Source organism: Dermacentor albipictus, chromosome 9 (genome assembly GCF_038994185.2).
Source record: "Dermacentor albipictus isolate Rhodes 1998 colony chromosome 9, USDA_Dalb.pri_finalv2, whole genome shotgun sequence".
Classification (NCBI taxonomy): domain Eukaryota; kingdom Metazoa; phylum Arthropoda; class Arachnida; order Ixodida; family Ixodidae; genus Dermacentor; species Dermacentor albipictus.
The window spans coordinates 12,705,918-12,731,291 of record NC_091829.1 but is presented as its reverse complement, the minus strand read 5'-3'; the positions used below and the strand labels follow the sequence as shown (position 1 = coordinate 12,731,291).

Genomic DNA, 25,374 nt, shown 5'->3' with positions numbered 1-25,374 from the left:
CGCACGCACGCACGCACGCACGCCTTTTCTGTTGCTTCAAAAGAAGCCGATTATTCGATCGAACGAAACTGAACTGCAGTAGAACATCGCCGCTAGAGGGGCGGTCTGGGGCTTGTTTTCTTGCTCTTGTTCTTTTTTTCATTGTGATTAACGATCTGACGAAAGTCACGTGTTCGAACCCCGCCCGCATGAACCGGATGCGGATGCATGGGTCCGACACACCTTTCGTCCGAAAAAAACGTTGCCGACGCTCATGTAGTGCACTTTAATATTTTTGCACTTCCACAACGGTATCGTATGTGTCACGGGTGTGGCTTCCACGTCAAATTCGTGTGTTGTCGATTAAGGCCCAAATCACCAATCGAAGCGGGCCGACAAGCACTCAACTATAGAGAACTCCGAAGGCCACATGTTGGATTTGTTGCTTAAAGCTTGCACGCAAGCTGAGTGTGCAACGTCCTTCCGAATCTCATTTCGTCCGAGACTGCATAGGGAACACCCCCTGACATTCCTTCGCACAAAAATGCCATGTATCGTTAGTTAAGGCCAAATAACCAATATAAGAAGTCGCAAACTGCTCCAATCCAGCCTTCAGAAGGCGAGTGTGTCAAGCCCTACTTCTGGAATGTCAACGCCGGCTATGACAGTCGCTGTTTGCTTGTGCTGTGACCAGTATATAGGTAGCGTTCCGTGTATTTTTCGTGTGCGTCAAAAAAACTATCATCATCAATGGTTCATACACCCTTAAGCAAGCAAAATATCCAATGACTCATAGCCCCGTGAAGCAGAGGCTACAAGCACTCAGCAAGGTGCAGGAAATAATGCTTACATTCTTTCTAATGACGCATACAACATAGAAAACATCAAGAAAACTGTCATCATCAGCGCCTCATACCCAGGAAGCAATGGCTTATAGTCCCGTAACGTTTATGGCTGCTCACTGTGCGTAGATTAGTTGCAATGGCACTACCCCTGTGCTCGTTATGTGGATATGTCGGGACCGAAAAGGGAGTGGAGACTTCAATGTGGGAATTTCAAAACCAGGAAAGATATGCTTCACTCAGTTTGTCCTAGAAAAGTTTGGTTTGAAGTGCCACACCAAACCGAGGCACCAAACTTCTCAACCGTCGTGTGTAGATTTAACATTGGCCAAGATTTTGTCTAAGGTTGTAACCGGACGAATCAACGTATATCACAGTAACCACAAAAATGTCATCACTGCCATTACCAAATGACGAAAATTAACATTTACCCTTGTCAAACCCTCGATGATGTGCTACAGCTTCGCTGGTCAACATCTTGACGAAGTGGAATGGCTCCACAATATGTTAACGCCATTTTTGCCAGTGTTACGACAACAGTTGTAAACGCTTCAATGACTAAAGGTACAGCGCTAATCTCTTTCCACGGTAAATAACTTCGCCATTCGTTACAGCGGAGCCATTTTTACCTGCTCCCATGTTTATGTATGCTTTTCCTGAAGCGACGTCACGGTCTACGGGTTTTCGTATCCGTCAACGGGAGTTCACTTGGTTCATGGAAATTCGCCATTCAGGCGATAGCTCCACCAAGCGCGGAGGTCACGCAGTCTCCGGTTTCCGGATGCTTGCGCAGGGATCTTGATGACATGCACCAGATTCCAACAAATGAAATTCTGCCTTCAAAGGGCAGTGCCCGCAAGTGCGCGGTCAACACATCCCCTTCGTGTTGGAGATTCGAGAAGGGTGCACATATTCAACGTTGACACAGCAAGCGTGTCGCTCAAAAATTTATCGGTGAGGTTTTACGTCGCGACCTAACGCAGGGGCTGTGAAAAACGAAGTACGGAAAGGAGAGAGGGAAGAAGATGGGATCAACTTTGGCTACCCTAAGTTCTTAAACGAGAACTAAATGCACCTTCAGACGTCAGTCAGAGAATAGATGCCTGCACGGGACAGACGTATGAGAGTCTCTGTGTCATCATACATTCGCACCCGACGTCTGAACACGCAAAGTCAACCTCAACCTGCCTTAGCTTTCGTCGTAACCCAAATGCACGAGCGGTTTCTACATCCCGCTCCAATTACAACGGGGCCGCGGCAGCCTGGAATGGAACCACTGAGATCGTACTCAGTGGCACGAACGTCATAGCCACACAGCCACCAAAGGTGGGCTGCGCTCAAAACAGTACTGCTACGTCGCAGTCGTTACGCCACGTTAGTATTCACGGCAGCAGTCACACTATATATGGTGACCGGAACAGAAGGTTCACGTTACACTAAAACAAATCCAATCGAAGCGGTAACTGAGCCGTAGCGTTTAACACGTCGTATAATCATTGGTCGTCCCGCACTTTTCAACGTACCGACAAGTGCGTGTCCGTTGATTGTAAGTTAGACAATCACAATGCTGACAGCAGTCTGAATTCAGACGACGTCAAAAAGACAGAATTCTACCAACAGCTCCGAAGGTTCTGGAGACGCCAGATACTTTCATTAATAAACGTCGCAGTTTCGCCCGAAAGCCGAAGTATCGATTGCGATAGCAAATTATTAGACAGCTATGAGAAATAAGGATAGTAGTTTTATCGGCTGTATATACTTAGAAACATTCGCTCGCTAATTCGCTTCCACAAAAACGTCTTCTGCGACGCTTGCGAGATTTCACACTCAAATAATGATTTTTAAGTACGTCAAGTGAAACAGCTCTAGCGAAATGTTTTTGGCGCGATTAAAAACCTGTTCAAGAGTTTCGCTTGGCCCCGGTAATAGAACGTTTGAGTGTTAATTGCAAGATTTCCAGCGAGACCTCGCGTACAACATATAACATTAGTATGTACATTTCCTCGCACGTCGTTTTTGTCGCCGCTTCCAGATCCCCAGATGTGACACTTTTGCTCCACCTTTTGTCGAATGACGTGCCCATGTGCAACAAATACATCTGGCCATTTATTCTTTAGGGTTCTTTGGGCTGTACTGCTAACGGCGTTGTGAGTGCATGTCAAATATAAGTGCACCTATAGCACCGAAAAACAAAAGTTAAATATCTGTTCTCATATGTGCACAGTGATAGCAATGCACGTAGAGTTTCTATGGTGCATGTGTGAAACCTAAATGCAGCGAACGAACTGATCGTCCCGCAACGTTGGTTCAACGACATCTCGAATTTTCTATCACGCCTCATTCACTGCGTTCAAGTAGACACGAAGCACTCTGCAGACTAAACGCCGAGCGATCGATACCAGCCTAGAAGCCTTAATAAAATCAAAGGGACCTTTCCAAAATAGTGAGCTTCGCAAGATATAAACGAATGATAATTACGGCTAAATTGGGCGTAGAGGAAACCAACACGGAATATGCAGACAACTTATGCGTCGTACCGGCAGTGATTGTGAGTTCTACGTCATGTGTTCGCGATGGGTTTTGCGCAGTTAAGATATAATAGAGAGAGGCAAGTTAGGCAGTAATACCAGCTGCCCAGGTTGACCGCTAGGGACGACCTACATTTGACACGCCGAATAGCGACACCGACTTCAGGTCGTAGTGGAATCGCATTCGTGAAAGCAGGTAACGTCGGAGATTGCAACTCACGTATTCTAAAATTCATTTCACCAAACAGTGATTTGGACTCGCATTCACAATCTTCATCTGTCATTTAAGCTATCACTGTCCCGTTTTTGTTGTCATCTTGTTTAGTATTACGATACGCCAACGACAGTTCTTGCGCATTGTTGTCGCTTACCGAAATCCTGAATCAGCCTCGCGCTCTGACCAGATATTTCTAAAAAAGAAAAAAAAAAGAAGGCTAACACTTGTCAAGAACGAGCTTTACTCAAGCTCCCTCCAGACTACGCATTGTTTTTAGCCGCGTGCCTGTTTGTCGCCTGTCAAGTGACCGTCTGCTCTTTCTCTCTCTCTCTCTCTCTTGAGCAGGTGCGTCACCATGACGAGAGCCGCTGTGCTCCTGTGCTTGCTGGGTGCGTCGCTGGCGGCGTCCCCCTCATCTTCCTCGTCGCAGTCATCGTCGACGGGTTCGTCGCCTCCATCTTCGCAGTCCACTTCCGTCGTGTCTTCGTCCAGTTCGACGTCGACCAAGAGGGACGACTTCAACGCCGCCGCGTCGTCCAGCCACCCGGTGTACTCGCCCTCGGTCGGCTCCCCGTCGTCTGCGTACGGGGCCTCTTCGCCGTACGGAACGTCCGGTTCCGGTTACTCCGGAGCGGCAGCCGGCGGGTGAGTCTTCCTCTCGGTTGCTCCCTCGCAGCTTTTTGCAAGCTCATCGCAGATATGCCAGCTGACTGCCTTTAGTGCAGACAAACATAAAAAAAACATTATATGACACGTAGTCATGCAGTGTTCCTAATGTTTCACAAGGTTAAGGAGGCCTTAAGAGAATAGCAATGGTCGCACAAGGAATGCCGATTGAGCCAACATATCGGCGAGACACTGGTTTTCGTCGGTGCGAAACTTTGACTCCCAACAACATTTCTTATTCGACCGCTGTTATTGCAGTTAAGTATCACCAGCTGAATTGTTCGAATCATCATCATCATCATCCTGGTTACGCCCACTGAAGGGCAAAGGCCTCTCCCATACTTCTCCAACAACCCCGGTCATGTACTAATTGTGGCCATGCCGTCCCTGCAAACTTCTTAATCTCATCCGCCCACCTAACTTTCTGCCGCCCCCTGCTACGCTTCCCTTCCCTTGGGATCCAGTCCGTAACCCTTAATGGCCATCGGTTATCCTCCCTCCTCATTACATGTCCTGCACATGCACATTTCTTTTTCTTGATTTCAACTAAGATGTCATTAACTCGCGTTTGTTCCCTCACCCAATCTGCTCTTTTCTTATCCCTTAACGTTACACCTATCATTCTTCTTTCCATAGCTCGTTGCGTCGTCCTCAATTTGAGTAGAACCCTTTTCGTAAGCCTCCAGGTTTCTGCCCCGCAGGTGAGTACTGGTGAGATGCAGCTATTATACACTTTCCTCTTGAGGGATAATGGCAACCTGCTGTTCATGATCTGAGAATGCCTGCCAAACGCACCCCAGCCCATTCTTATTCTTCTGATTATTTCTGTCTCATGATCCGGATCTGCCGTCACTACCTGCCCTAAGTAGATGTATTCCCTTACGACTTCCAGGCGAGACTTCCTTCGAATAGGCGCACACAAATCACACGATAAATCTGCGTGCAGCTAATTGACAAAAGTTTCACTAATCACCTTGTGATGATTCACTATAGGGCGCAACTACCACGTGCGGAGTCGAACGCAAGCATTCACGAAGCCACCCACGCCCATTAAGCAATTAACTGGAGCTCGACTTTCGAGAAATGTATGCCCTCATATATACTAACACTTATCGGCACCATGAATCCTTGATTCCTGCTGAAGAGCAATGCCAGAATACTCCCCAGCTAAAGCTATCCGACAACGCAAAGCAAAGTGTCAGAAGATCCGAGCTGTACGCGGGACAGGTGAAAACAGAACGAGACAGAGGGGCCTTAACAAGACGATACTTGAATCGATTAACAAAGGCGAGCGAGCAAGCCGTCAGTACGTCGCTGTCGATCCGAAGCGCTCACGTACGCGCCACAACTAGGGCACGTGTCGCATTATTACAAACGTTACACTAGAAGCCATATTTTGATTGGCTAGAATAGCTGTGACATGCGCGCCGGCTTATCGTGGCCCGAAGATTGGCTACACCAATGACGTGCTTCACAAATGTGTAACTCAAACATACCGAATGCTGCGAGTCTTCTCATAGCACCGCAACGCAATGTATTTAGTGAAGTTATTTGTAAATATAATCTTTTGCCCACTGTAATGACCCTAGAGAAAATGTTCATGTTACGCTTTAGGTAACCTAAGCGATGTAATATCGCCTTAAATTCCTTTCAGGACGTAGAACCGCTGCACAAACCGTCATATAGCCGAGAAGCGTGCTTCTCTGCATACTGCGTTATTGTAAGGAGAAGCCGACTGAAAGGCACCCATTACGGCCAAGATTCGTCATTATTTTTTTTTATTTTTGTGAAGTTCTATGATAAATGCATAGATGTTTGCTAGACGGTCCTTATTTATTCACTTATTTTTGTCCACGTTGCCAACATTTAATATGTGTGCACAATACCCACATCGCATCGATGCGATTGGGAAGATAACAAAAACAGAACATGCGATAACACTCCCTCATCCGTGCACAAAATCAGATTGCGAGTTATTGCTCTACAGCTAATATAACCAGAGCGTAAACTCAACATCACCGGTCATGAAAACGTTTTCAAAATGGAATGTGAATGAGCAGATACATTAGAATAGTGATTCTACGTGTTACTGAGAGCGCCTAGGCTAGAAGAGAAGGGGTCCTAGCAAGAAATGCACATCACAGCCTTGCAGACGATCTCATTTGTTTATCGTTTTTGTAAAGGATGAATTATCTTATAGTACTGTTATTTGGGGTCCAACAGCGGGCGAAGATTATTCTGTGTGCCCAATTTATTGCGCGCGTAAAACGACTGTGATATTAATAATTCCTAATGGTGTCCCTTTTGCAAAGCGCTAGCGAAAGATAGTCACTTGATTTGCCTAACATAATCAAGTTTTACTGTTTCTATATCACTATATATTTACTGTATCAGCCTATACGTTGTACTGGCGCTTCAAACTGCTGACGAAGGCACCAAAATTATTTCGGTTGTCCAGTAGACGTTACTGCTGTATACGAGCAGTCCGACTCACATATTTATGTAATATAAATTGGCACACGTATCAGTTGGAGGCACGGAACGCAAAGCTCCTATTGAATAAAACAGGGAAGCCCCACCTCTCACAAAACAGTACTAGAAGTATTGCTTACCATAAAAGCAGCGGGCGCGACACATTTCTCGCGGAAAGGATTGCCGCTCGATATCTATCGACAAGCATTTACCATACACACACATCAATTGCGGCGAAGCAACTAATGAGTGTGCCGTAAAGGTGGAGTTACGGGCCGCTCGCTAGCATTTCCAGGAGTCCGGTATGACGCCAGCGTTTCCCAATAAATGTGGCAGCATCGGTGACGCTTCCTCATTGACGACTCCGTGCACTAATTTTCACCGCTGTACGAATATGATCCGCGAAGATGTGCACGAGCGAGCGCCCTCAAACTTTTCTACACTAGAAACTTGCGGTGAGCTTCCAGAGTTCTACATTAAAGAAGAAAAAAACTGGAGTGAAGTGTGGCACTAGTGACTGCTGCAGCTGAGTAAGTATGGCGGTTCGGTCAGCACGTAAATAGTGCGTAGCACGTGGATTAGGCTAAACTCTGACATTCCGGATTCAAACGATTGAACGTGAAAACGAGCGAAATATCTGAGCGTACACAAGGAGGAAGAAGACGGGACGAGGCTGGTATGTTCCAGTATTTAGGGCAGCCGCAAGACAAAAGCAGAGAGAGAAATGTTGGAGACCGATTACATCATTAGGTTGGGAAACAAGTGCGTGAGCGCGATGTCCTTAGGCTCATGTGACAAAGAATCACGTTTATCGATCGGTAGCATATCGCGTGACTTGTTTCTAGATTTGAAATTCTGGAGTTTGTTTTGCGATGGGTTTCGCGCATGTGCCAAACGACTGCCGGCGGTCATATGCTTAATTCCCGTTAAAAAAAGAAGACAGTTCTTAGTTCCAGTCTGTCTCCACTGTGTTCTCGACTGGTTTTTCAAGTGCAGTCATGCATCAACTGGCACAGCTTTTGGCCTCATGGCTTCAAGCTTTATGGCTTTACAAACTGATCGCTTGGGACAAAATGTTGCACTATCACTGCGAATGGTTATTTGCAGTGATTGAAGCACGCGCAGAGACTCGCTGCATTGATGCGTTCAGAAAAAGAGACGTTTTCTTGGAACTTTCCAAATAGAAGGGCTCCTAAACCACACCACGAGGACGCCCGAAGCCGCGAGCACGAGGGCTAGACAAACCCATGCGCTGCATATAATCTCCTTGGTAGTTGAACGACAGCAAGGCCAGAGTTGCTTCAACTTCAGCTTATTGTTGCATCTTTGCATCCGTGGTTCCCTTTGGTAATTCTTGCAGAGAACGTTTGCGTCTACCATAGGAATCCGGTTTGCACCCCTCATGCACGCCTCGGCAGCGGCACGCAGGACGAATGTGACACACACTTAACGATCTACTCTTTAAAAGGTCCAGCCCAGGGCGTCTGCTACCTCGTCATTTTTGTATTCTCAGATTTCGTAACCTTTTCCCTGATTATTTATTTATTTATTTATTTACTTGGAATGCGTAGTAGTCCATGCCATTGGAGGTTCGGACCCAAGAGAAAAAAATGGTACCTTACAGCCTGTGACGTTAGCAAGGCAGCCAACAATTTTGACCTACTACCAGCACGATGTAAATCAGGCGGAATGAGCTATCAGATCTGACTGCATCCTGTGTTGCTAACGGCCTGGCCTAGATGACAGTCACATAGCCAAGACGGTTATTCATGGATTGCGCAAGCTTAGTTGGAAAATGCTGCTCCTTTTGGGCATACTATAGATTAGCCATATCTACTGCAGGTACCTACTGACCTGATTATTATTATTATTATCATCATCATCATCATCATTATTCCTTGTATGTTCCCCGAATGGCGTAGAACTGACAAGTGTCCCGAATATTCCGGGTTCTGACCGAATGGTAGACACCTTGAGGCTAACACACGCGCCTTCGAGTTACCGCTACCGCGTTTAACATTGTCGCCGTTTCGATTGCAGCTACGGCTCGGCGGGCGGCTCGGCGGGCGCTTACGAGGCGGCCGCGTCGAGCAACACGTACCACAGCCAGGCGAGCCCCAACAGCAACCTGTACTACTACTACTACCCGGTGTCTAAGAACAGCGGCCAGCAGGCCTCTAGCGCCTCGGACGCCGAGTACCAGGTATACTATACCATGCGTCAATCGGGGATTGCGCGACGACGGTTTAGACATTCGATGACGGTGGTGGTACTGTGATTATGGTGATCGCTAATGTCGTGCTCTTCGAGTAGGGATGGCAGCAAATCAGTCACCGGGATCTGCGTGAGCTAATGACGTGGTATATATCGTAAAATAGCATGCTGCCTGCCGCTGCTTTATTTTGCAATGTTACCTAGCCTGTGAATCTTGCTTACCTTTGCTCTGGTGCTCTCTTTCGTGAGCAGCGCTCCCTTTACGTGCATCTGCCTGTGAACTAGTAAATAAATAAATAAATAAATAAATAAATAAATAAATAAATAAATAAATAAATAAATGCGCGTGTCTCGCCCCTGTCGCAGGCGAGCGCAGCGCAGAACTACGCGGGCGTGTCGGCGCCCGGCAGCGGCTCGTCGGGCTCCCCGTCCTCGTCGGGCGGCTACGACCAGGCGGCCAGCGCCTCCTCGTCCTCGGGCTACGGCGCCTCGGCCGACGGGGGCCCGTCCTCGTCGGGCTACGAGCACGACTCGAGCGCCGCGGCGGCCGCCTACAACGCGGCCGCGGCCGCCAGCTACCAGCAGCAGCTGCAGGCGTACGCCGCCCAGGGTGGCGGACACTACGGACCCAGTGAGTGCGCCGATGCGGCGGCGGCGGGTGGGGGGGTTAACCCGGGACGGAGTCGGAACGGTGCGGGACGGGCTATACCCTTTCCTCAGATTAGAACAAAAAAAGTCCTCAATAAGCGAGCATCGAATACGTCCAGGCTGCGGGAGGACGCGGGTTCGACATTCGCTCTCGCCGGTTACCCGTCGGAAGAAGCGGGCACAAGCAGCCTTCGGGACCACACTCGACGACTTTCTTTGGGGTTAAACCTCTCGTTGAAGAAGCGTGCACTTTTAAACGAAAGTAGGCTGTTTGCTAATGCGAAACACGGCAGCCCATTCCGCGGCAACAGTAAACACTTTGCGTTACGCTAAGCGTTTCCCTCCCAAGCGCTGGCGGGGACCAGCGCTACTTAGCTTCAATGTCCTGGCGCGAACCGGCGCATTCGGCCCGACACGGCCCATGGACAAGCGTGTAACCGAGCGTGACGGGTGGCGAGTGCCTCAACGGTGACGTAGCGATCCATTTCGGCCATCGTTCAAAAGAAATGCGCTGGTAAGGCCAGCCTGGGCGCTCTCCCACAACAGCGCCGTCCGACGAAGTCCCGGGGAATAGTTGCGGGAGGTATACTGCGGTTGCAAGATGCCGCCAGCCGCCTTTTGCAGTGCTTGACGCGCGCGAGTGTGAAGGCGAGCCCCGTTTTTCTGTTTCCGCGCGGTTTTCTCGAACTACGCAGGCGCAGCGCAGTACGCCCACCTGAGCCAACTGGCGCAGCAGTACGGACCCCAGCTGGCAGCCGCCCAGCAGTACGCCCAGTACGCCCAGCCCGGCACGGGCCACTACGGAGGAGGAGGAGGCGGCGGAGGCTCCTATCCATCACCGTCCTTCCAGGGAAGCTACGACACGTCCAAGAGGTCAGTCCCCGCAATACAATGCACACTGCACTCCCCTGCTCTCTCGCACACATGATCCGGAATACTAAGTTTCTTGCTATTTCAAAGTATAAATAATAATGAAAACACAACACACACACACAAAGGCGATATTGAACCGAATAACGAAAGTTACAAACGTGAGTTTAATAGAACTCAGTTTCTGCTTCGCGTAAGAATGCACACGTCGGCGCACTCCGTGGTGCACTTAGGCAAACAGAAGGCGGACGGGCGCATTAATAAGCAGCAGCGCGATCCAGGAAGGATATGTCAGAGCTTTACAGCGATGCCGAGGTGTCACTCCCACAGGCATTCCCTCTTTTCATGATGTGATGAGTCTCCATTAGTTTTGGAACGTCCTTTCCTTTTTCCTAATAGTGACTTCAACGCTTAGAAACGTCCCTCACAATTGCCGGCATACAGAAAAATGGGCAACTAGCCTACCATGGTGTCCTTGTGAAGTAGAAATATCTCCATCTAGCAGGGCTGACACCTTCAGCGTACATTAAACTCTCCCTCCTGCTCACATTAATACTCGAGAATAGTGCCAAATACTAGAGGAGTAAGGTGTTGCACCCTGCTTCCTTCGTCCCTACTCCTTCGTCTTTTTTTTTATTTATTCATACTGTAAGCCTTCTCAGGCTCATATTTCTTCGGCGCTGTTTTCCAGCTTGAATGGAAACGTGAAGAAATTGGACCAAACTGCCATTTTGCTAGAATACCTTTGCTGCTCTGCTTACGTCGTGCTGTGACCAGTCTGCTTCAGGCAGTGCGCTGCGATTTAGGGCCAGTCTGTTCGTTTTCATTTTCGGCGGTCTACGCACTGCCCCCGGCTTCAACTAAAGGTTTTTCATTAGCCTCCAATACTTCAATCGAAGTTACACAGCATGTCTTGTCCGGAGTTGTAGCCCGAGGGTACAAAACGCACATGCTGGCTTTTTTTTTCTCTCTGTCTACTGCTTTACAACGTACTACCACATGCGCTCAGACAGTCGGCCTACCGTTTTGACGACGTCCAAAGATGTCTTGCTGGAAGCGGAACGTGCCCCCTTTCGAAACATATACGGTATTGCTCAATGATCTGAGCTTTATTGAAAAATCATGTGGTGCTGGAGTGGAAGCTAGAGCTGCTTTATGCTAAACAGAAGAGTTATGCGAACGTATCCCTAAACCGCGTGTCCCTCAACATTACAACATAAAGTGTTCATTATCCCCTATCATGCACATCGCGTACATACTAGAGCTACCACAAGGTAGCGAAAAAGTGGCACATCGACGAGTTCCACCCGTCGCCAAAAGTCTAGATGAGGACACGAAATAAAAAACAGGGTCCTCACAAGAGACCTAAAGAAAGACCTCAGCAAGGCTCTAAACAGGACCGTAAACGACTGAGGCAATGTGACTAAACAAATCCAACCTAAACAATGCAGGCCCAATGCAAGGGTCGTTAACAAGAGTAGAAGCTGGACCAAGTCCAGACGTCATCTTGTTGCCGCCGCTTCATTCAGAAATTGAACAAGGTCGTAGACGAAGTTGGAATCTAATGACGAATAGACAAAGTGTCTTAACTATAATATGAACGCCAAGCAAAATTCTAGACCAGAAAGGTAAGCTAGTAAACGTGCTTCCTTGTCCAACTCGACTCCACGCTACGTACGGACTCTTGTTAAATACACGAGCAGGGCCCTGAATAAGCGTTTCTAAGCAACGACCAAAATAACGAACTCAACACTGCCGTAAACCACAAGTAAAGAAAAAACTAAGTAAAGGCCGCCAATCAATCCCTAAAGGCAATCGATCCCTAAAGTAAAGGCCCTTCGATCCCTCGTTGTTTTCAGGTACTACGGCCTGGGCTCGGTGATCATGCCGCTGCTGGCGCTGGCGGGTCTGGGCCTGCTCATCCCCACGGTGACCAGCCTGAGCGGCAAGAAGAAGCGGTCCATCGACGACGGTAACCGGGCCCACCTGGGCGACTACGCCGAGCGGCTGGAGCGGTACTTCAAGATCTACCGGGCCGCCGTCGAGAGCGAGGAGTGCATGAACCGCATCATCTGCGAGCTGGGAGACGCCGTCAGCAACGTGCGCGGAAAGTCGGCGCTGCTCACGTGAGTGCGCGCCCCGGACGGGCCACCGGAGCCCTTTCGAAGCGCTCGTGAAAGATGCTATTCGCCCGCTGGAAAGCATGCAAACAGGCAGTGGCGTAGCCAGAAATTTCGTTCGGGGGGGGGCTCATTTTGCAGCTTGGCCTCCTCCTTATAGAATTAACCGAGGGAAGTATATATATATATATATATATATATATATATATATATATATATATATATATATATATATATATATATATATATATATATATATATATATATATATATATATATATATATATATATATATATATAGTTGTGTATTGCGAGTAATTGCTCCGAAATGATAGTCGCAACAGAGAGCACATATAAAAAGCAGGAGTTCTGCAAAATATACGAGGGCGAGTCAATATGACATACGGGGTACTTTATTTAAAAGTAGTCACCATAAGTATTTAGACACTTGTCCTACTAACGAGTCGCGTAATTCCCGTCTCATAAGACTCCTTGGGTTGCTGCCTCAAAAATCTGTAAATGACTACACGTCTTCTTCCGACACGAATCTGGTTCCCTTGAGCAGTTTTTTCAAATTTTACCAAATGTGGAAGACGTAAGGCAACAGGTCTGGGCTGCATGAGGGATGTTGCAGCATTTCCCACTTGAACTTTGCCAGTTGTATATTAACCACTTCAGCGACGTGGGAACGGGCAACGTCGTGAAGCAAGATGTTCCTAATGCTCAATTTTCCACGTCGTTTGTTCTTGATTGCGACACGCAGCCGATCCGACCTTTCACAATATCTGAAACGATTTAGAATCTTTCCAGGTTTAGAAAATTCGATCAATAATGGCCCCTAACGATTTAAAAAGAAGTCAACACTTTTCCGGCAGAAATGACGGCCTTTGTTTTCCTTGGGAATGGTGAATTCAAATGTTTCCACTGTAAGCTTTGCCGTAGTGTTTCATGCTAGTAGTAGCGGCACCATGAGTCATCCCCGGTCACAACTGCAGACAAAAAGTCGTCACCCTCATCTGGGGTTCTTTGACGTGCACTTAAATCTAAGTACACGGGTGTTTTCGCCTCCATCAAAATGCAGCCGCCATGACCGGGATTCGATCCCGCGACCTCCTGCTCAGCAGCCCAACACCATAGCCACTGAGCGACCACGGCCTTTTCAATTGTGTTGAGGGTGATTGCATGGTGGCTTTGGTCCGGGCATGGATCGTCTTTGTGACTTTCATGTCCTTCTTTGAACAGTTTGCTACGACGCTTCACAGTGGCCAATGAAACGCAGTCTTCCACCCACACGGCAGCCATACGGCGAATAATTTCTTTTTGGGAAACATCTTCATTTGTCAAAAACCTCACGACACCAAGCTGTTCAACTTTTTAAGTGTCCTTAATGTCACGCAACCATGTTAAACCCCGTGTATGAGAGCATTAAAGAACATTTAACCTCACCTCTGCATGTCACTTGTAAATGAGATGCGTATGTGCTACGCGCATGTCTCGAAAATAATGAAGCGCGGGTTGTCTCACTTTCATTTGACCCGCCTTCGTACATTAGAAATGCGAAGATACAATGGAATATACAAATGTGAAGATACAGCTTGATACAGGGCCAAAAATTGTCACTGGAAACAAAGTTCACTGTGCATATATACAAAACCTCGCAACAAGATGCTTAAATATACGTGTAAGTCTCCAATAAATCTACGTATACCTAAGAAAAAGCCACTATATATAATGCATCAAACAAGGCAAATAAACATGTTGCGCAACCACAGATTCACAAATCACAGCAACCCCCCCTCCCTCCACTCCCAAAATGTATCGCGTGCGACGGAAGGCGGCGCGCTTCCTCCCCGCTTTCCTCCCTTGCGCACACAAGACTGAGCCACCATCGTCGGCTCAACCCCTCCCCCCCCCCCACGCTTTCACTCGCACATAGAGCATGCGGTCACGGTGTTATCGCCCTTGGCCTTTATTTATACGGAACATGGCGGCAACGGCAGGAATGCGCCTGGAGTCTTCATATAGCTGCTATCGCAATAATATAATCGTATCCGGCAACTGAAGCGTCCCGTGGCCCATTACTTTCCGCAAAAGAAGTAACAAAAGCGAACTTTCACCATGCGACAATTCGCTGCGCCACAACAATGTCTTTTTTTTTTCTTTTGTGGGGCGGGGTGCGGCGAAATATAATAACGCAAAGGAAAGCATGTTGGCTACAATCGAATGCCTACTTTGGGCACCTAGTGTGGCTACCGAAGGAATATCGAAGAAAACGTGTGACGCTTGGTCCACAGAAAACCATGCGCATACTGCTCGGTATCCTACACCGGCGAGACAAAATTTTCCGTAGAGGTTGCGCTCAAGCGAATGCATCGCAATCCGTCGAGTCCCCGCAGTGCTGGCGGCGAGCGACTATGCATTGTTTCTTTTTCTGGTCTGCTAGCCAGAAAGCGTCCAAAACTCTGCCAGGTGAAAATGCAGTCGGCCAGAGAAAAACGAACGCGCATCCAAGTGCGCCGCGCGGTTGTCGATGCAGCACGAGAAAAACGCATGCGCTCTGGTTGGATCAGCAGCCCATGGGCTGCGAGAACAAAAAAAAAAGAGAGAGAAAGAGGCTCAACATATCCTCGCGAATAAAAAACTAGGTAGAAAAATAAATAAGAACTTAGTTACAATGGTGGCTTTAGTGTCTTGACATGCTTGCTTTGGTGCAGGTGAAAAAAAAAATTTCATATTCTTTTCTGTGACCTGATGGCACAAATGAACCGCCACAACGCTTTGTCTCGTCGGACCTCGCTGCGTGCTTTGTCAACTTGTCTGATAGTATGTTGATTTGGCTTGTCTCGTTGTATGGCCCGATGTACGACTTTAGAAAAGTCGATGCACCTTTGGCGTCAAATGTTTACAACAGCATTAAACCCACAAAGTTCCGGAAGTGAAAATCTAAAGCACGACTTTGGAAATGTCAATGCACCTTTCGCATGAAAATGTTAGAGAACTTTATACCCACAAAGTTTCAGAATTGAAATCCAAGCGCTCCATAGATACTGCGGCCTCCGCGAGATGCCGAGACGAGGCCGCTCGCCATCAAAACGCCCTTGAAATTTTGTACTCGGTAGGGCTCCTTGCGTTACGATATGCGAGTCCCGATGCATGGGCGTTTCCATAAAATCCAGTCCAATTTCTCAATGTCTGCGCTCAAATATATTTTCGAGCGTGAATGAAGGACATTCTAGACAAAATCGAGCATGATTTCCGGCGCCGGGAGGTGTTTTCGTCGGCGGCGCATGAGAGCACGAAAAAATTTCGGGGGGGGCTGAAGCCCCATAAGCCCCCCCCCCCCCCCCTGGCTACGCCCCTGCAAACAGGGAGCGCTCAAAGAACTTCAACGCCGTCTAAAACGCACAACGTTAACACTTAACGTTAAAACTCCAAACGGCGCTTGTCGCTGGAGCTCTTTCGAAGCACTTCCGCGTGCCCCTATTCGCCGCCCCCTAGAAGGTGCTAGATGCAGGCAGAATATGTAAAAATGTCCGAGGGCAACAACTTAGGCTCAATGTATAGAACCTAAACTTGTCATTCTACCATTTTTCGACGGTCAGCCGCCTCTTCTGCGAGCTAGATCAAGCCGCTTAGATGACAAATCACTCTCGTAAGAAGAGATCGCAAAAGGCCGACAAGGCCGCAAAAGCCCTATTGCGCTTTTTGAATGCAACCGGACTGTTGGACCGCCTGGGAATATCGCTGAACATTCGTCTGGGAGTGTTGAGCCACTGGTTGTCTCTTTATTATCTTTTCTTTTTCTTGCATACCTAAAGCCCCTTGGGTAGCCAACGAGGCACGGGCTTGGTTAACCTTCCCGCCTTCCCTTCTTCGTGTCTCCCTTTCTCACCAAAGATATAACCGAGGAACCTCTGACGTGGCGTTCCCCATACAGTGCTGCTCGAAGGCGTCAAATACCATCAACAGCTTTTTTTGTCTTCATTTACTAACTTGCTCATTCATTCATATGCATTAGCCTTATGTCACTCTAATTGTCGCAGGGTAATGGAGAAGTTCGCGCCCGGCTGGATGAACAACAAAGTGGGCGTGTTCAAGTCCGCAGCTCTGACCGTCGACACCACCAAGTGCTCCCGCTACAAGTGCTGAATGCCGCCGCGTGGCGGCGCCCCTGGGTCCACCATAAGCACCACACAGCCCACCCATCCACACCGACGACGACGACGATGACGACGAATACAGACAAAGCACCGCCACCCTCCGAGCGTTAAGAACTAAGAAAAAAAGAAACAGAAAGTAGTTAACCGCTTCCGAAACGTGGTCGTTTCGAAGGCGTGTCGCGACTTACGACCCACCTTCTCGCTCATATCCCGACTCTGCTCTTCACTGTCCTCGCATTGCCGTCCATATAATTGAGTAACACTTTTTTTTTAATCGAATCTTGTCACTTCTCCAAGAGGTCGGGTGGAGAACGCACGTGATTCGCACGTTTGGGATAGTTACGTTTCGAGATCAAAAGTTCGCTCACGTGGTAGACTGACGACGGCAAAGTGTCGATGAATGAACGCGTCGCATTTCCCTCCTTGTCCAGAAAGAGGACGAACAGCTCCCGAAGGATAGGAGTCGGCCACGTGACACGCGGGACTGCGACAGAGTCTCGTTTCTGCGGTTGTCTCTTGGGTCCGGTAGATTTTCAATGCCCAGGTCAGGTCACAAGCGGTCGCGCGGCAAAAGGACTTCTGGAGGTATGCTAACCGTTCACGTATCCATGTAGAGAAGAAAAAGAGCTTTTCTGAAAGAGAACCAGTCCCACATTGCCAGAGCTACATTATACGAATAAGACAAGTCTACTGCAAGGGCGCACCACCAGGAAATAAAGACAAAGAAAAAAGTAGGAAAACTGTTGAAAGACGTAATTGAACGACTTAATTCCCGTGGTAGCCATTAATTGAGACGCAGTGCACTGGATCAGTTTTGTCATAAGCTGCTTTCAGTTTATGCACGCAGAAAAACATCAGCGGCTTTCTTGAACGTCCTGCGGGAGTGTCTGGAAAGATTTCTTCAAGAAGCGGGGATATTAGAAGTGCTTAACCTAACTTCGCGAGGTTCCCTAAGAAATCGCTGATGTTTATCATTTCGCTGAATACGGGATCCGATCTATCAAGTCCAAAACCAAATGGTGAAAAAGACAAATAACCTTCCCAAGCGCAAATTGTGAAGAGTGTAAGTAGGCGGTTACAGTATTTCTTTTTATTTGCACTAGTTTTCAATGCAATAAAAAAAAGCTGCACTTGCACTTGCGGTAGCGACGATAAAACGTAACTGCTACATGCGCCCCAGTAGCGGAAAAGGACAACGCCGTTGGGAGTTTGGCAAGGACAGTGAACGCAACCGAACGATTCTTTATCATGAGCTTTAATGTTCTTCGTGTATTTTTCTGGCTAATAGTCCCCTAAAAGTGTCAATCATAGCTTTATAACGAGTCCCTGCGAAGTGCCTCGAAATATTTGTTACAGTCCTTGTTTTCTTCATTTCCTAAAATCTAAACAAGATTCTAGTAGATTGTATGTCAGGCATATCTATCGCTTCCGGCTTTATTCACATCCATTTGTCTTGTCACTTATTTATGCTCTTTTCAAATCGTGTGGCGAAGGCGAGTGTAGTTTACACGAGCGCTATCTGCATTTGAAGCTAAAAAAAAAACATAGTGCAGCGCTCGTTCGCCTACGACTCCAAAATACGCATGTGTCGTCTGGAACTTACCTGCATACCGTGTAAATCGATGTCCACTGTCCACTATCCGCGTTACGAACTCCTGCTCGAGCGAGCTACGCCAACAGTGGCGCAACCTTTGAATACGTCTTGTCCGAAACTCCATGCAGTATGGTGCCGTCAGCGAAGGAGCAGACGACATTCCCGTTACAACTGTCTTGTTTCCCTCTCAAAGCTGAAATTATCGTCTGCTTCATTGAGCAGTCAAAAACGTGATCTTATGGACAGCACACGCATCATGTTCCGTCTTCGAGAGCATTTCGGTCAACTGTTTTTTTTTTTTACGTCACAGCAGTCGTCATCTAGTTATACATGCTAGAGTGCGGGCGTTATCATTGGATGCGCCATCAGCTGCAGCGCAGCAATCGCTCTCGAATGCAAACATCAGACGAACGCCATCACCACTCATCTTCGATATATATATATAAAAAAAAGCAAGTCCACCGTTTTCTCCTTCCCACCATCGTCAGCTCTTAGCATTTCGGTTAGTCCTATTTTATTTTCCGGTTATTATTATTATAATTTACTATTGAGTAACTTTGCGGCATTCAATACACATCTCGATTAACTCTTCAGCGTGGCCCGCGGTTTGTAAGCGTGTTTCTTGTGTGTGAAGTTGTGTTGTATTATTTTGGAATGTTTAAACAATTGCAAGAGTGCTTCGTTCCATTGCTTCGATGGTTCTTTTAATCGCATTTTTTTTTAATATTCTGTTTGTGGATAGCGGCGAGCTTGCCCGATCTCGCCTTAGAGGATTCCCGAGGGATTTTCTTTGAAAACCCACCTGAGAATGCCACCCGGTGATAATAAATCTGCGTTTGAGAGCCGTAATTGCAATAATTCGGACACTATCTCTATTATTCTTATTCTTACCAGCGCTTGTAGAGGACATCCCAATGACAATGCCGAGCTGTCCGAGTTAGGCACGAAGTGACACTACGACTACAAACTAAGACTCAAGAAATTCTCATTTTAATTTTTTTAAGACTGACTCAGGGAGTATCATTTAACACATTTCCTCTAAGACTATTATCTAAAAACTCACTCGTCCTTTATGCGTTCATTCAACATTATTAAACTAACCCCTACTGCGCTTCGCACTTTACATAATGAGACTTTCGCACAAACACTAAACAGCACTCGATTTGTGCAAGCGTCAACTGAATTGTTCCAAACAAACTGATTAAAACAGTTTCTAGCAATACTCTTCGCCTCAATAATGAACTTTCGGTGTTGCGCAGAAAGTCAAAAAAATTCGGCTTGAGCTTTAGTCAAGTGTCCTCGTTTCTGCTAGTCGTCCGTGGTCACGCCGAGCAGACGATACACGGTTCGAGTTTGCACATTTACGCTTCTGTATGCCGTATGCTGCTGGACAATTTACATGCACATGATAAACAAGCTACGCTTTCGAACACTTCAACGTCACTTCGTGCCTAAAGATATTTTACATTCAATCAGCACGTTCTGCCACTTTTCGCGCGATCAATATTTTCGTTCTCTCGTTTTTTTCTCTCTCTCTCTCTTTTCTGGGCAATGACAACCTTGGTCTTATCCTATGCGTCGGTTGCCTGTCAATTTGCTCCTGCTAACAATACAGCGAAAGGAAAACGTGATTGCGACCACCGTGCCAAGTACTTATACGACACAGGCGGGCCGAGGTTGGACATTCAAAAAATTTTTTTGTTTCAAATCCTCACGGGCATTTTGCAAAAGGCTGTAGCTCATTTGTGTAGGGTGTGTAGTATTTATTTTTTCACGCAGTACACCGTCGCCCCTTCGGCGACGAGGCCCGAGACGCCTGTCTGATCTTGTATTCTTTGTACACATTTTTTGGATAAAACATCTGAATGCCAGTGGTTTGTGTTGACTCACTTGTGTCTAGGAATTCATGTTAATCATATGCAGCAGAGGAAGCTGGTTACCTGCACAAGTACCAAATCTCCCGAGTTCTAGGATTCTTGATCAACGCCACCCACAGTCATGGCGGCGGACGTGGAACATTAAACGAGAAATTCAGCAGAACCCATCTCAAGATGACTGCCGACAGTAATGCGTTGAGTGTTGACTCAATACAGCGACACAACGTAATGCGACCATCGAAACGAGTTATGTAGGAGACGTGTACTGCAACGGGATTCCTCTTTGGCGCTTGCCTAACAATACTCGGCGCCATCTAGCGCCGCAGCCGCGAATTCTGCGAGTATCCTCCGAAATCCGTGGCGCTCCAGGGCGCGCGAACGCTCCGAAATGCGTCATGAGTAGACGAGGCTCCAATCACGCTCTCCTTTTTGGACAGGCAGCGTCATCTGGTGGCGCTGTCGAGAAATCTGCGGGTGACCTCCGAAACTAGAAGCGTGGTGCGCCGGTGCCTGCGAACGCTGAGAATTGTTCCCTCGCTTGCCGCACAATAGGTAGCACATACTCGGCGACTCCTCAAGTTGGCAAGATGTCCGTGACGAACGTATACATACTAAGTACAGTCATGTCGCAGCTCGCTAAGACATTCGCGTGAAAGACGATCACTGAAAAGCGATCCACACATTTATGGCGCCGCCAACTAAAGCGCCCGGTTGCTCTCCAGGAGGAACCCTTGTGACGTGGGTTCGATTGCGCTCAGCAACGGAGAAATTTAAGGGATCTTTTCCGTGATTCCAGAGCGGCATTCACAGCGACACATACCTAGTTAATATAGCTGGCGTCAAAGACGTTTATTGAAGAGTGGCACACACCTACTAGCACATACCCAATGACCAAGGTTTCCATCAGACTATTATCATTGGTATTCAATGAACCTCAAAGAGGTTTATTGAATAGCAGCTCAGCCCGAGTGGAACGAACGAAGTTCCACTCGATGTCAAATAGTTTCTCCAAACAGCGGTACCCACGCAGTCCCGCATCTAAGGTGGCCAGGGTCGGCGTAGAAGAGGTTCGTCGAATACCGGCACATATGTACACATTGCCACACACTCAGTGACCCAAGTCTGTCGAACGATTGGTTTCGAACCCTGTTACCTCAGTACAGCTTTCCGATGCGCTACCGATTTCACCACCGACTGAGCAGTGACCTACGTAGACGGGAAAACGGTTAGATGCAAACATACGTACCTACATAGATAGTTAGCCCCCGGAACATGCCTGAAGTAGCCTAAAGATGCTAACATGTTCAAATTAAATGCCGGCGTAATACGTGCCAAAACCACTATCTATTAATGAGGCACGCCGTAATGAGGGACTCCGGATTCATTTCGACGACCTGGGGTTCTTTAACGTGCACCGAATACCAGGCACACATGCGTTTTTGCATTAAAAGGAGGACGCCGCAGCCGCGATTTGAACCCCCGACCTCCATGCTTAGCAGTGCAACGCTAAAGCTAATAAATACCCAGGGTGGCTTACGTGGAACATCATTCAAGTTGTCCGAAATGCCCATGTTTCTCTGACACGTGAAGGCTGCGTCTACAATCTGCTTCGCGCGACGGCGCAAGGTTGTCACAGAGACAAAAGCGTTTCTTCAGCCTACACCATAGGCACGGTAAGCCATGAGAAGAATGGGCAGAGACGTCGTCTCAAACTTATTCAGTCGGTTCCCTGTGAAGTTACATATGTTGACAACACAGGAAGTAAAATTGGGACGAGGCGTGAAGGCAAACGGATAGCCTTTCCAAGGAACCATAGAATTTCCTACAATAATTACAAGACAGAACTCTGGCGCTGGAATCTTTCAGCCACCATGATAATGATGGTATGGAGATGTTTAGTTCCAGTTGTAAACTGTATATAGTAGAATGGAGAGTGGTTCCACGGGAGGCGGTGGCAGACGGAGCAAGTGAAGTGAAATGCGTTGAAAGTTTCTGGCGCTGCGGCAGTCGCATTAACCAGAAGCTAAGTGCACTCCGGCGGTTTCGGGTGCGCTGACCGTCATCGACGCTGGTTAAGGAACTCAGCAATAGCCATTTGAGTGTGAAGTTTCAGTGGGCACCGCCAAATGTTGGACTTCCAGGCAATGAAGCAACGGGTCAAATTAAGAGTGCTACTGGATCACCTCTAATATAAAGATAAGGCACTTCTGAGCACTTTGTATATCACCTCACGATCCAGGAGTGGTTCGGAGAATCCAACACGCAGAAGGTATACGCTGTTTCATAGAGTAAGAACTAAAGTGCTGCGAACACCCCAGCTTCGGGCTTCAAGATTCGAGAAGCTTCTCCGCTCTGCACTGACTGTGACGTAATTTAAGACGCAGAACAGTTCATCTGGTCCTGCCAATAATACTTCAATGAAAAGAAAAATGCTCTACTTGAGGCTTTGCAAAGAAGAAAATTTCCTCATGAGTGCACGGAACAGATAGTGTTTCCCAAAACACCTAAGTTTCTGAGAGAGGAAGTATCGCGTCTCTTTCCAGCTTTTCTAAGAATCTATGAACTTTCCGACAAGTGGTGGTCATTCTTAGAGACTTTGAACTTTTCGTTATGTAATAATCTCGCAACTTTTTCTATGTTCTGTAATAAATACGCGGTAGAACAGAGCAACCAGGCACTATCTGCCAGCTAACCCTGCTCTAAACAACACCATCGCCAGTCCTACCACCGGATCTTAGGTTATATGATGTCGTTTCTGACGGAGCCATGGCCAGTACGACATCTTTAAAGACCTTTGCCTGCCGTAACTTCTGTTACTTGTGTACATGCACAAGGAGTTCACCATTCAATCTGCATCGAACCAGAAAATACAAACCTACATTAACAGGAAGAACAAATTATCTACGCTGCAAGCTACGGACACTAGCTATTATATAAAACCAGCGATGCAAAGGTTGTTCTTTTGACGTATCCTTATTTGCGTTCAAGCGAATGAGTATTGTACTAAACGCACTTTTATGCATAAATATTAATCATAAGACCAAGATTGTCTTTCTGTCGCAATCAGGGTAAAGTTTAGGCAAGTCAGACGCTTACGAACGACCCGATGTCGCTTTTTCTCAGCACCTTGCTGCATCCTGCCGAAGCTCTCATTTCTACTGCCTATATTGTTTTTACAAAGAAAATAATGCAACGTGATTTCTAACGTTCTTTTTTCAGTGTCTGTGAACAGCTGTTTACGAGATTTTCAGAAAAAACTAGCTGTGTGTTTCTTTTGTTTTCATTTTTACGTAGTGTTCGTTTTCGTGAAAGCTTCATATTTAAGGCAAATTGTCAAAACGGTAATCTGTGATACACCAACAATATTCAGCAAAATAGTTGAATAGGTTAAGGTATGACACCCCACCAAATTTCCAAAGGCTACATGCACTGGCTTAGTAGAAAAAGATGCGTAAATATAGCAACTTTTGAAACTTATGTAAATTAAGGAATTTTTTTAAAACACTTCCGTTTTGCACAGAAACCTCAAACAATTCTAGCTGACTCTTCTTTACGTATACGGCTTACACAAGCAGATGTATTCTTTGTAGCCGTAATGTTTTCTATTTCACATTGTTGTGGATTTGCGAGAATGCCCGGTGCATCAAATTGGCGCTTCCACATTGAAGAATTTCGGTATCTTTTTTTCCCTCCTAAAATATCCATTTGGCAAGAAGCCACGTTTACTTTCGTGCTACCGAGTGATATGCGCAAAAATATCAAATATTCAAGAGAATCTAAAATGTGAATTTTGGGACCCGCGTTGATCTCTCTGAAATCACCCTACTTCGGAAGCGCAGTCATCGTACAAAATCTTTGTAGCTGATTCACGGTGCGCTGACGCAGATATCGCCCGTTTTAACGCGAAAGCGTCAAGGGCCCCGCGTCGCAAAAAATACGGCGTCGGATGTCGTTTAGGCAAAGAAATTTTCGAACCACCCATACCCAGGCTTTCCATGTGGCGCAAGGAAGTTACTAAACTAATTGTAGTTCTGAAGTTAAAACATGTAGAAAAATCGTAAAGCACGACTAACACACAACCTACAGACAGAATTGCGTCGGATTGTAATTTGAATATACGAGAAAACATAATTCTGTTACGCGAAGACTCATACAAACCCCTCTTGTAGCGTTTATACCACGTATAGGCCGGCCACGGCGTCTGCCATTTGCGCGTGCCTGCGCGTGAATATCTTGGGGTCCACGGAGCGGCGCGCCCAGTTCTTTGCAACACCTTCAGATGGTACTCGCCTCCGCCGCATCGCGGTCCACGCAAGAGGCTGCGTTTCTGCCAGAAAGCCCGCCTTCGTGCAATAGCGTTTGCGGCCAGCGTTTCCCGGTGGACATTACGGCTACTTACGCTGCAGTTGCCGGGATGCGCGAGAAGCAGTCAGGGATCTTTGAATGATATCGCGTTCCACTCCTAAACGCGAAACTTAAGCGTCTTCCATTTCTTTATTACAACAGCTGGCTCTAGCTATTATAGAATGGAATAACCTACCCGCAAGTATTCTAAACAGTCCATAATTAGGGTCGATTCTGCAGTCATATGAAACACACTTAGTGCTGCGCAGTGACTATATATAAAAGAAGAAGCCTGTCTTACTAAGTGTTTGCTTACCTTGTATAACTCAACAATTTACTGCCTGAATGTTTCTGTGTTAACACCACCCTCCTAATTGATGGAAGTGTTTGACACGGATTTCCAAACAGATTTATTTTTAGACAACGCATAATGATAATGACTGCATGGTTGTGTCAGTTTTGCAACTGCCCTTACGGCATGTCTTTGACTACGTAATTAGATGGTATATGTTTACATCATATATATATATATATATATATATATATATATATATATATATATATATATATATATATATATATATATATATATATATATATATATATATATATATATATATATATATACACAAAGTGCTCAGAAGTGCCTTATCTTTATATTAGAGGTGATGCAGTAGCACTCTTAATTTGGCCTGTTTCTTCATTGCCTGGAAGTCCAACATTTGGCGGTGCCCACTGAAACTTCACACTGAAATGGCTATTGCTGAGTTCTATAACCAGCGTCGATGACGGTCAGCGCACCCGAAACAGCCGGAGTGCACTTAGCTTCTGGTTAATGCGGCT

At 46.9% G+C, this 25,374-nt stretch overlaps 1 protein-coding gene and 1 long non-coding RNA gene across 4 annotated transcripts in view; one reads left to right on the top strand and one right to left on the bottom strand.

Moving 5' to 3' along the window:
- LOC135911113 (probable ATP-dependent RNA helicase ddx17) overlaps positions 1-20,178 on the top strand; it is a 39,433-nt gene extending 19,255 nt beyond the window's left edge. For all 3 annotated transcript variants that reach the window (XM_070525635.1, XM_070525634.1, XM_065443230.1), the window contains exons 2-7: positions 3,912-4,211; positions 8,745-8,907; positions 9,285-9,549; positions 10,262-10,439; positions 12,296-12,562; positions 16,600-20,178. In XM_070525635.1, the coding sequence (XP_070381736.1) occupies positions 3,922-4,211; positions 8,745-8,907; positions 9,285-9,549; positions 10,262-10,439; positions 12,296-12,562; positions 16,600-16,705 (1,269 nt within the window). In that variant the 5' untranslated portion in view covers positions 3,912-3,921 and the 3' untranslated portion in view covers positions 16,706-20,178. The remainder of the gene's footprint in view (positions 1-3,911; positions 4,212-8,744; positions 8,908-9,284; positions 9,550-10,261; positions 10,440-12,295; positions 12,563-16,599) is intronic.
- The window catches only part of LOC135911116 (uncharacterized), a 36,695-nt gene continuing 15,467 nt past the window's right edge, over positions 4,147-25,374 (bottom strand). The window contains exon 3 of the long non-coding RNA XR_010567217.1: positions 4,147-4,280. This is a non-coding gene — a long non-coding RNA (uncharacterized lncRNA). The remainder of the gene's footprint in view (positions 4,281-25,374) is intronic.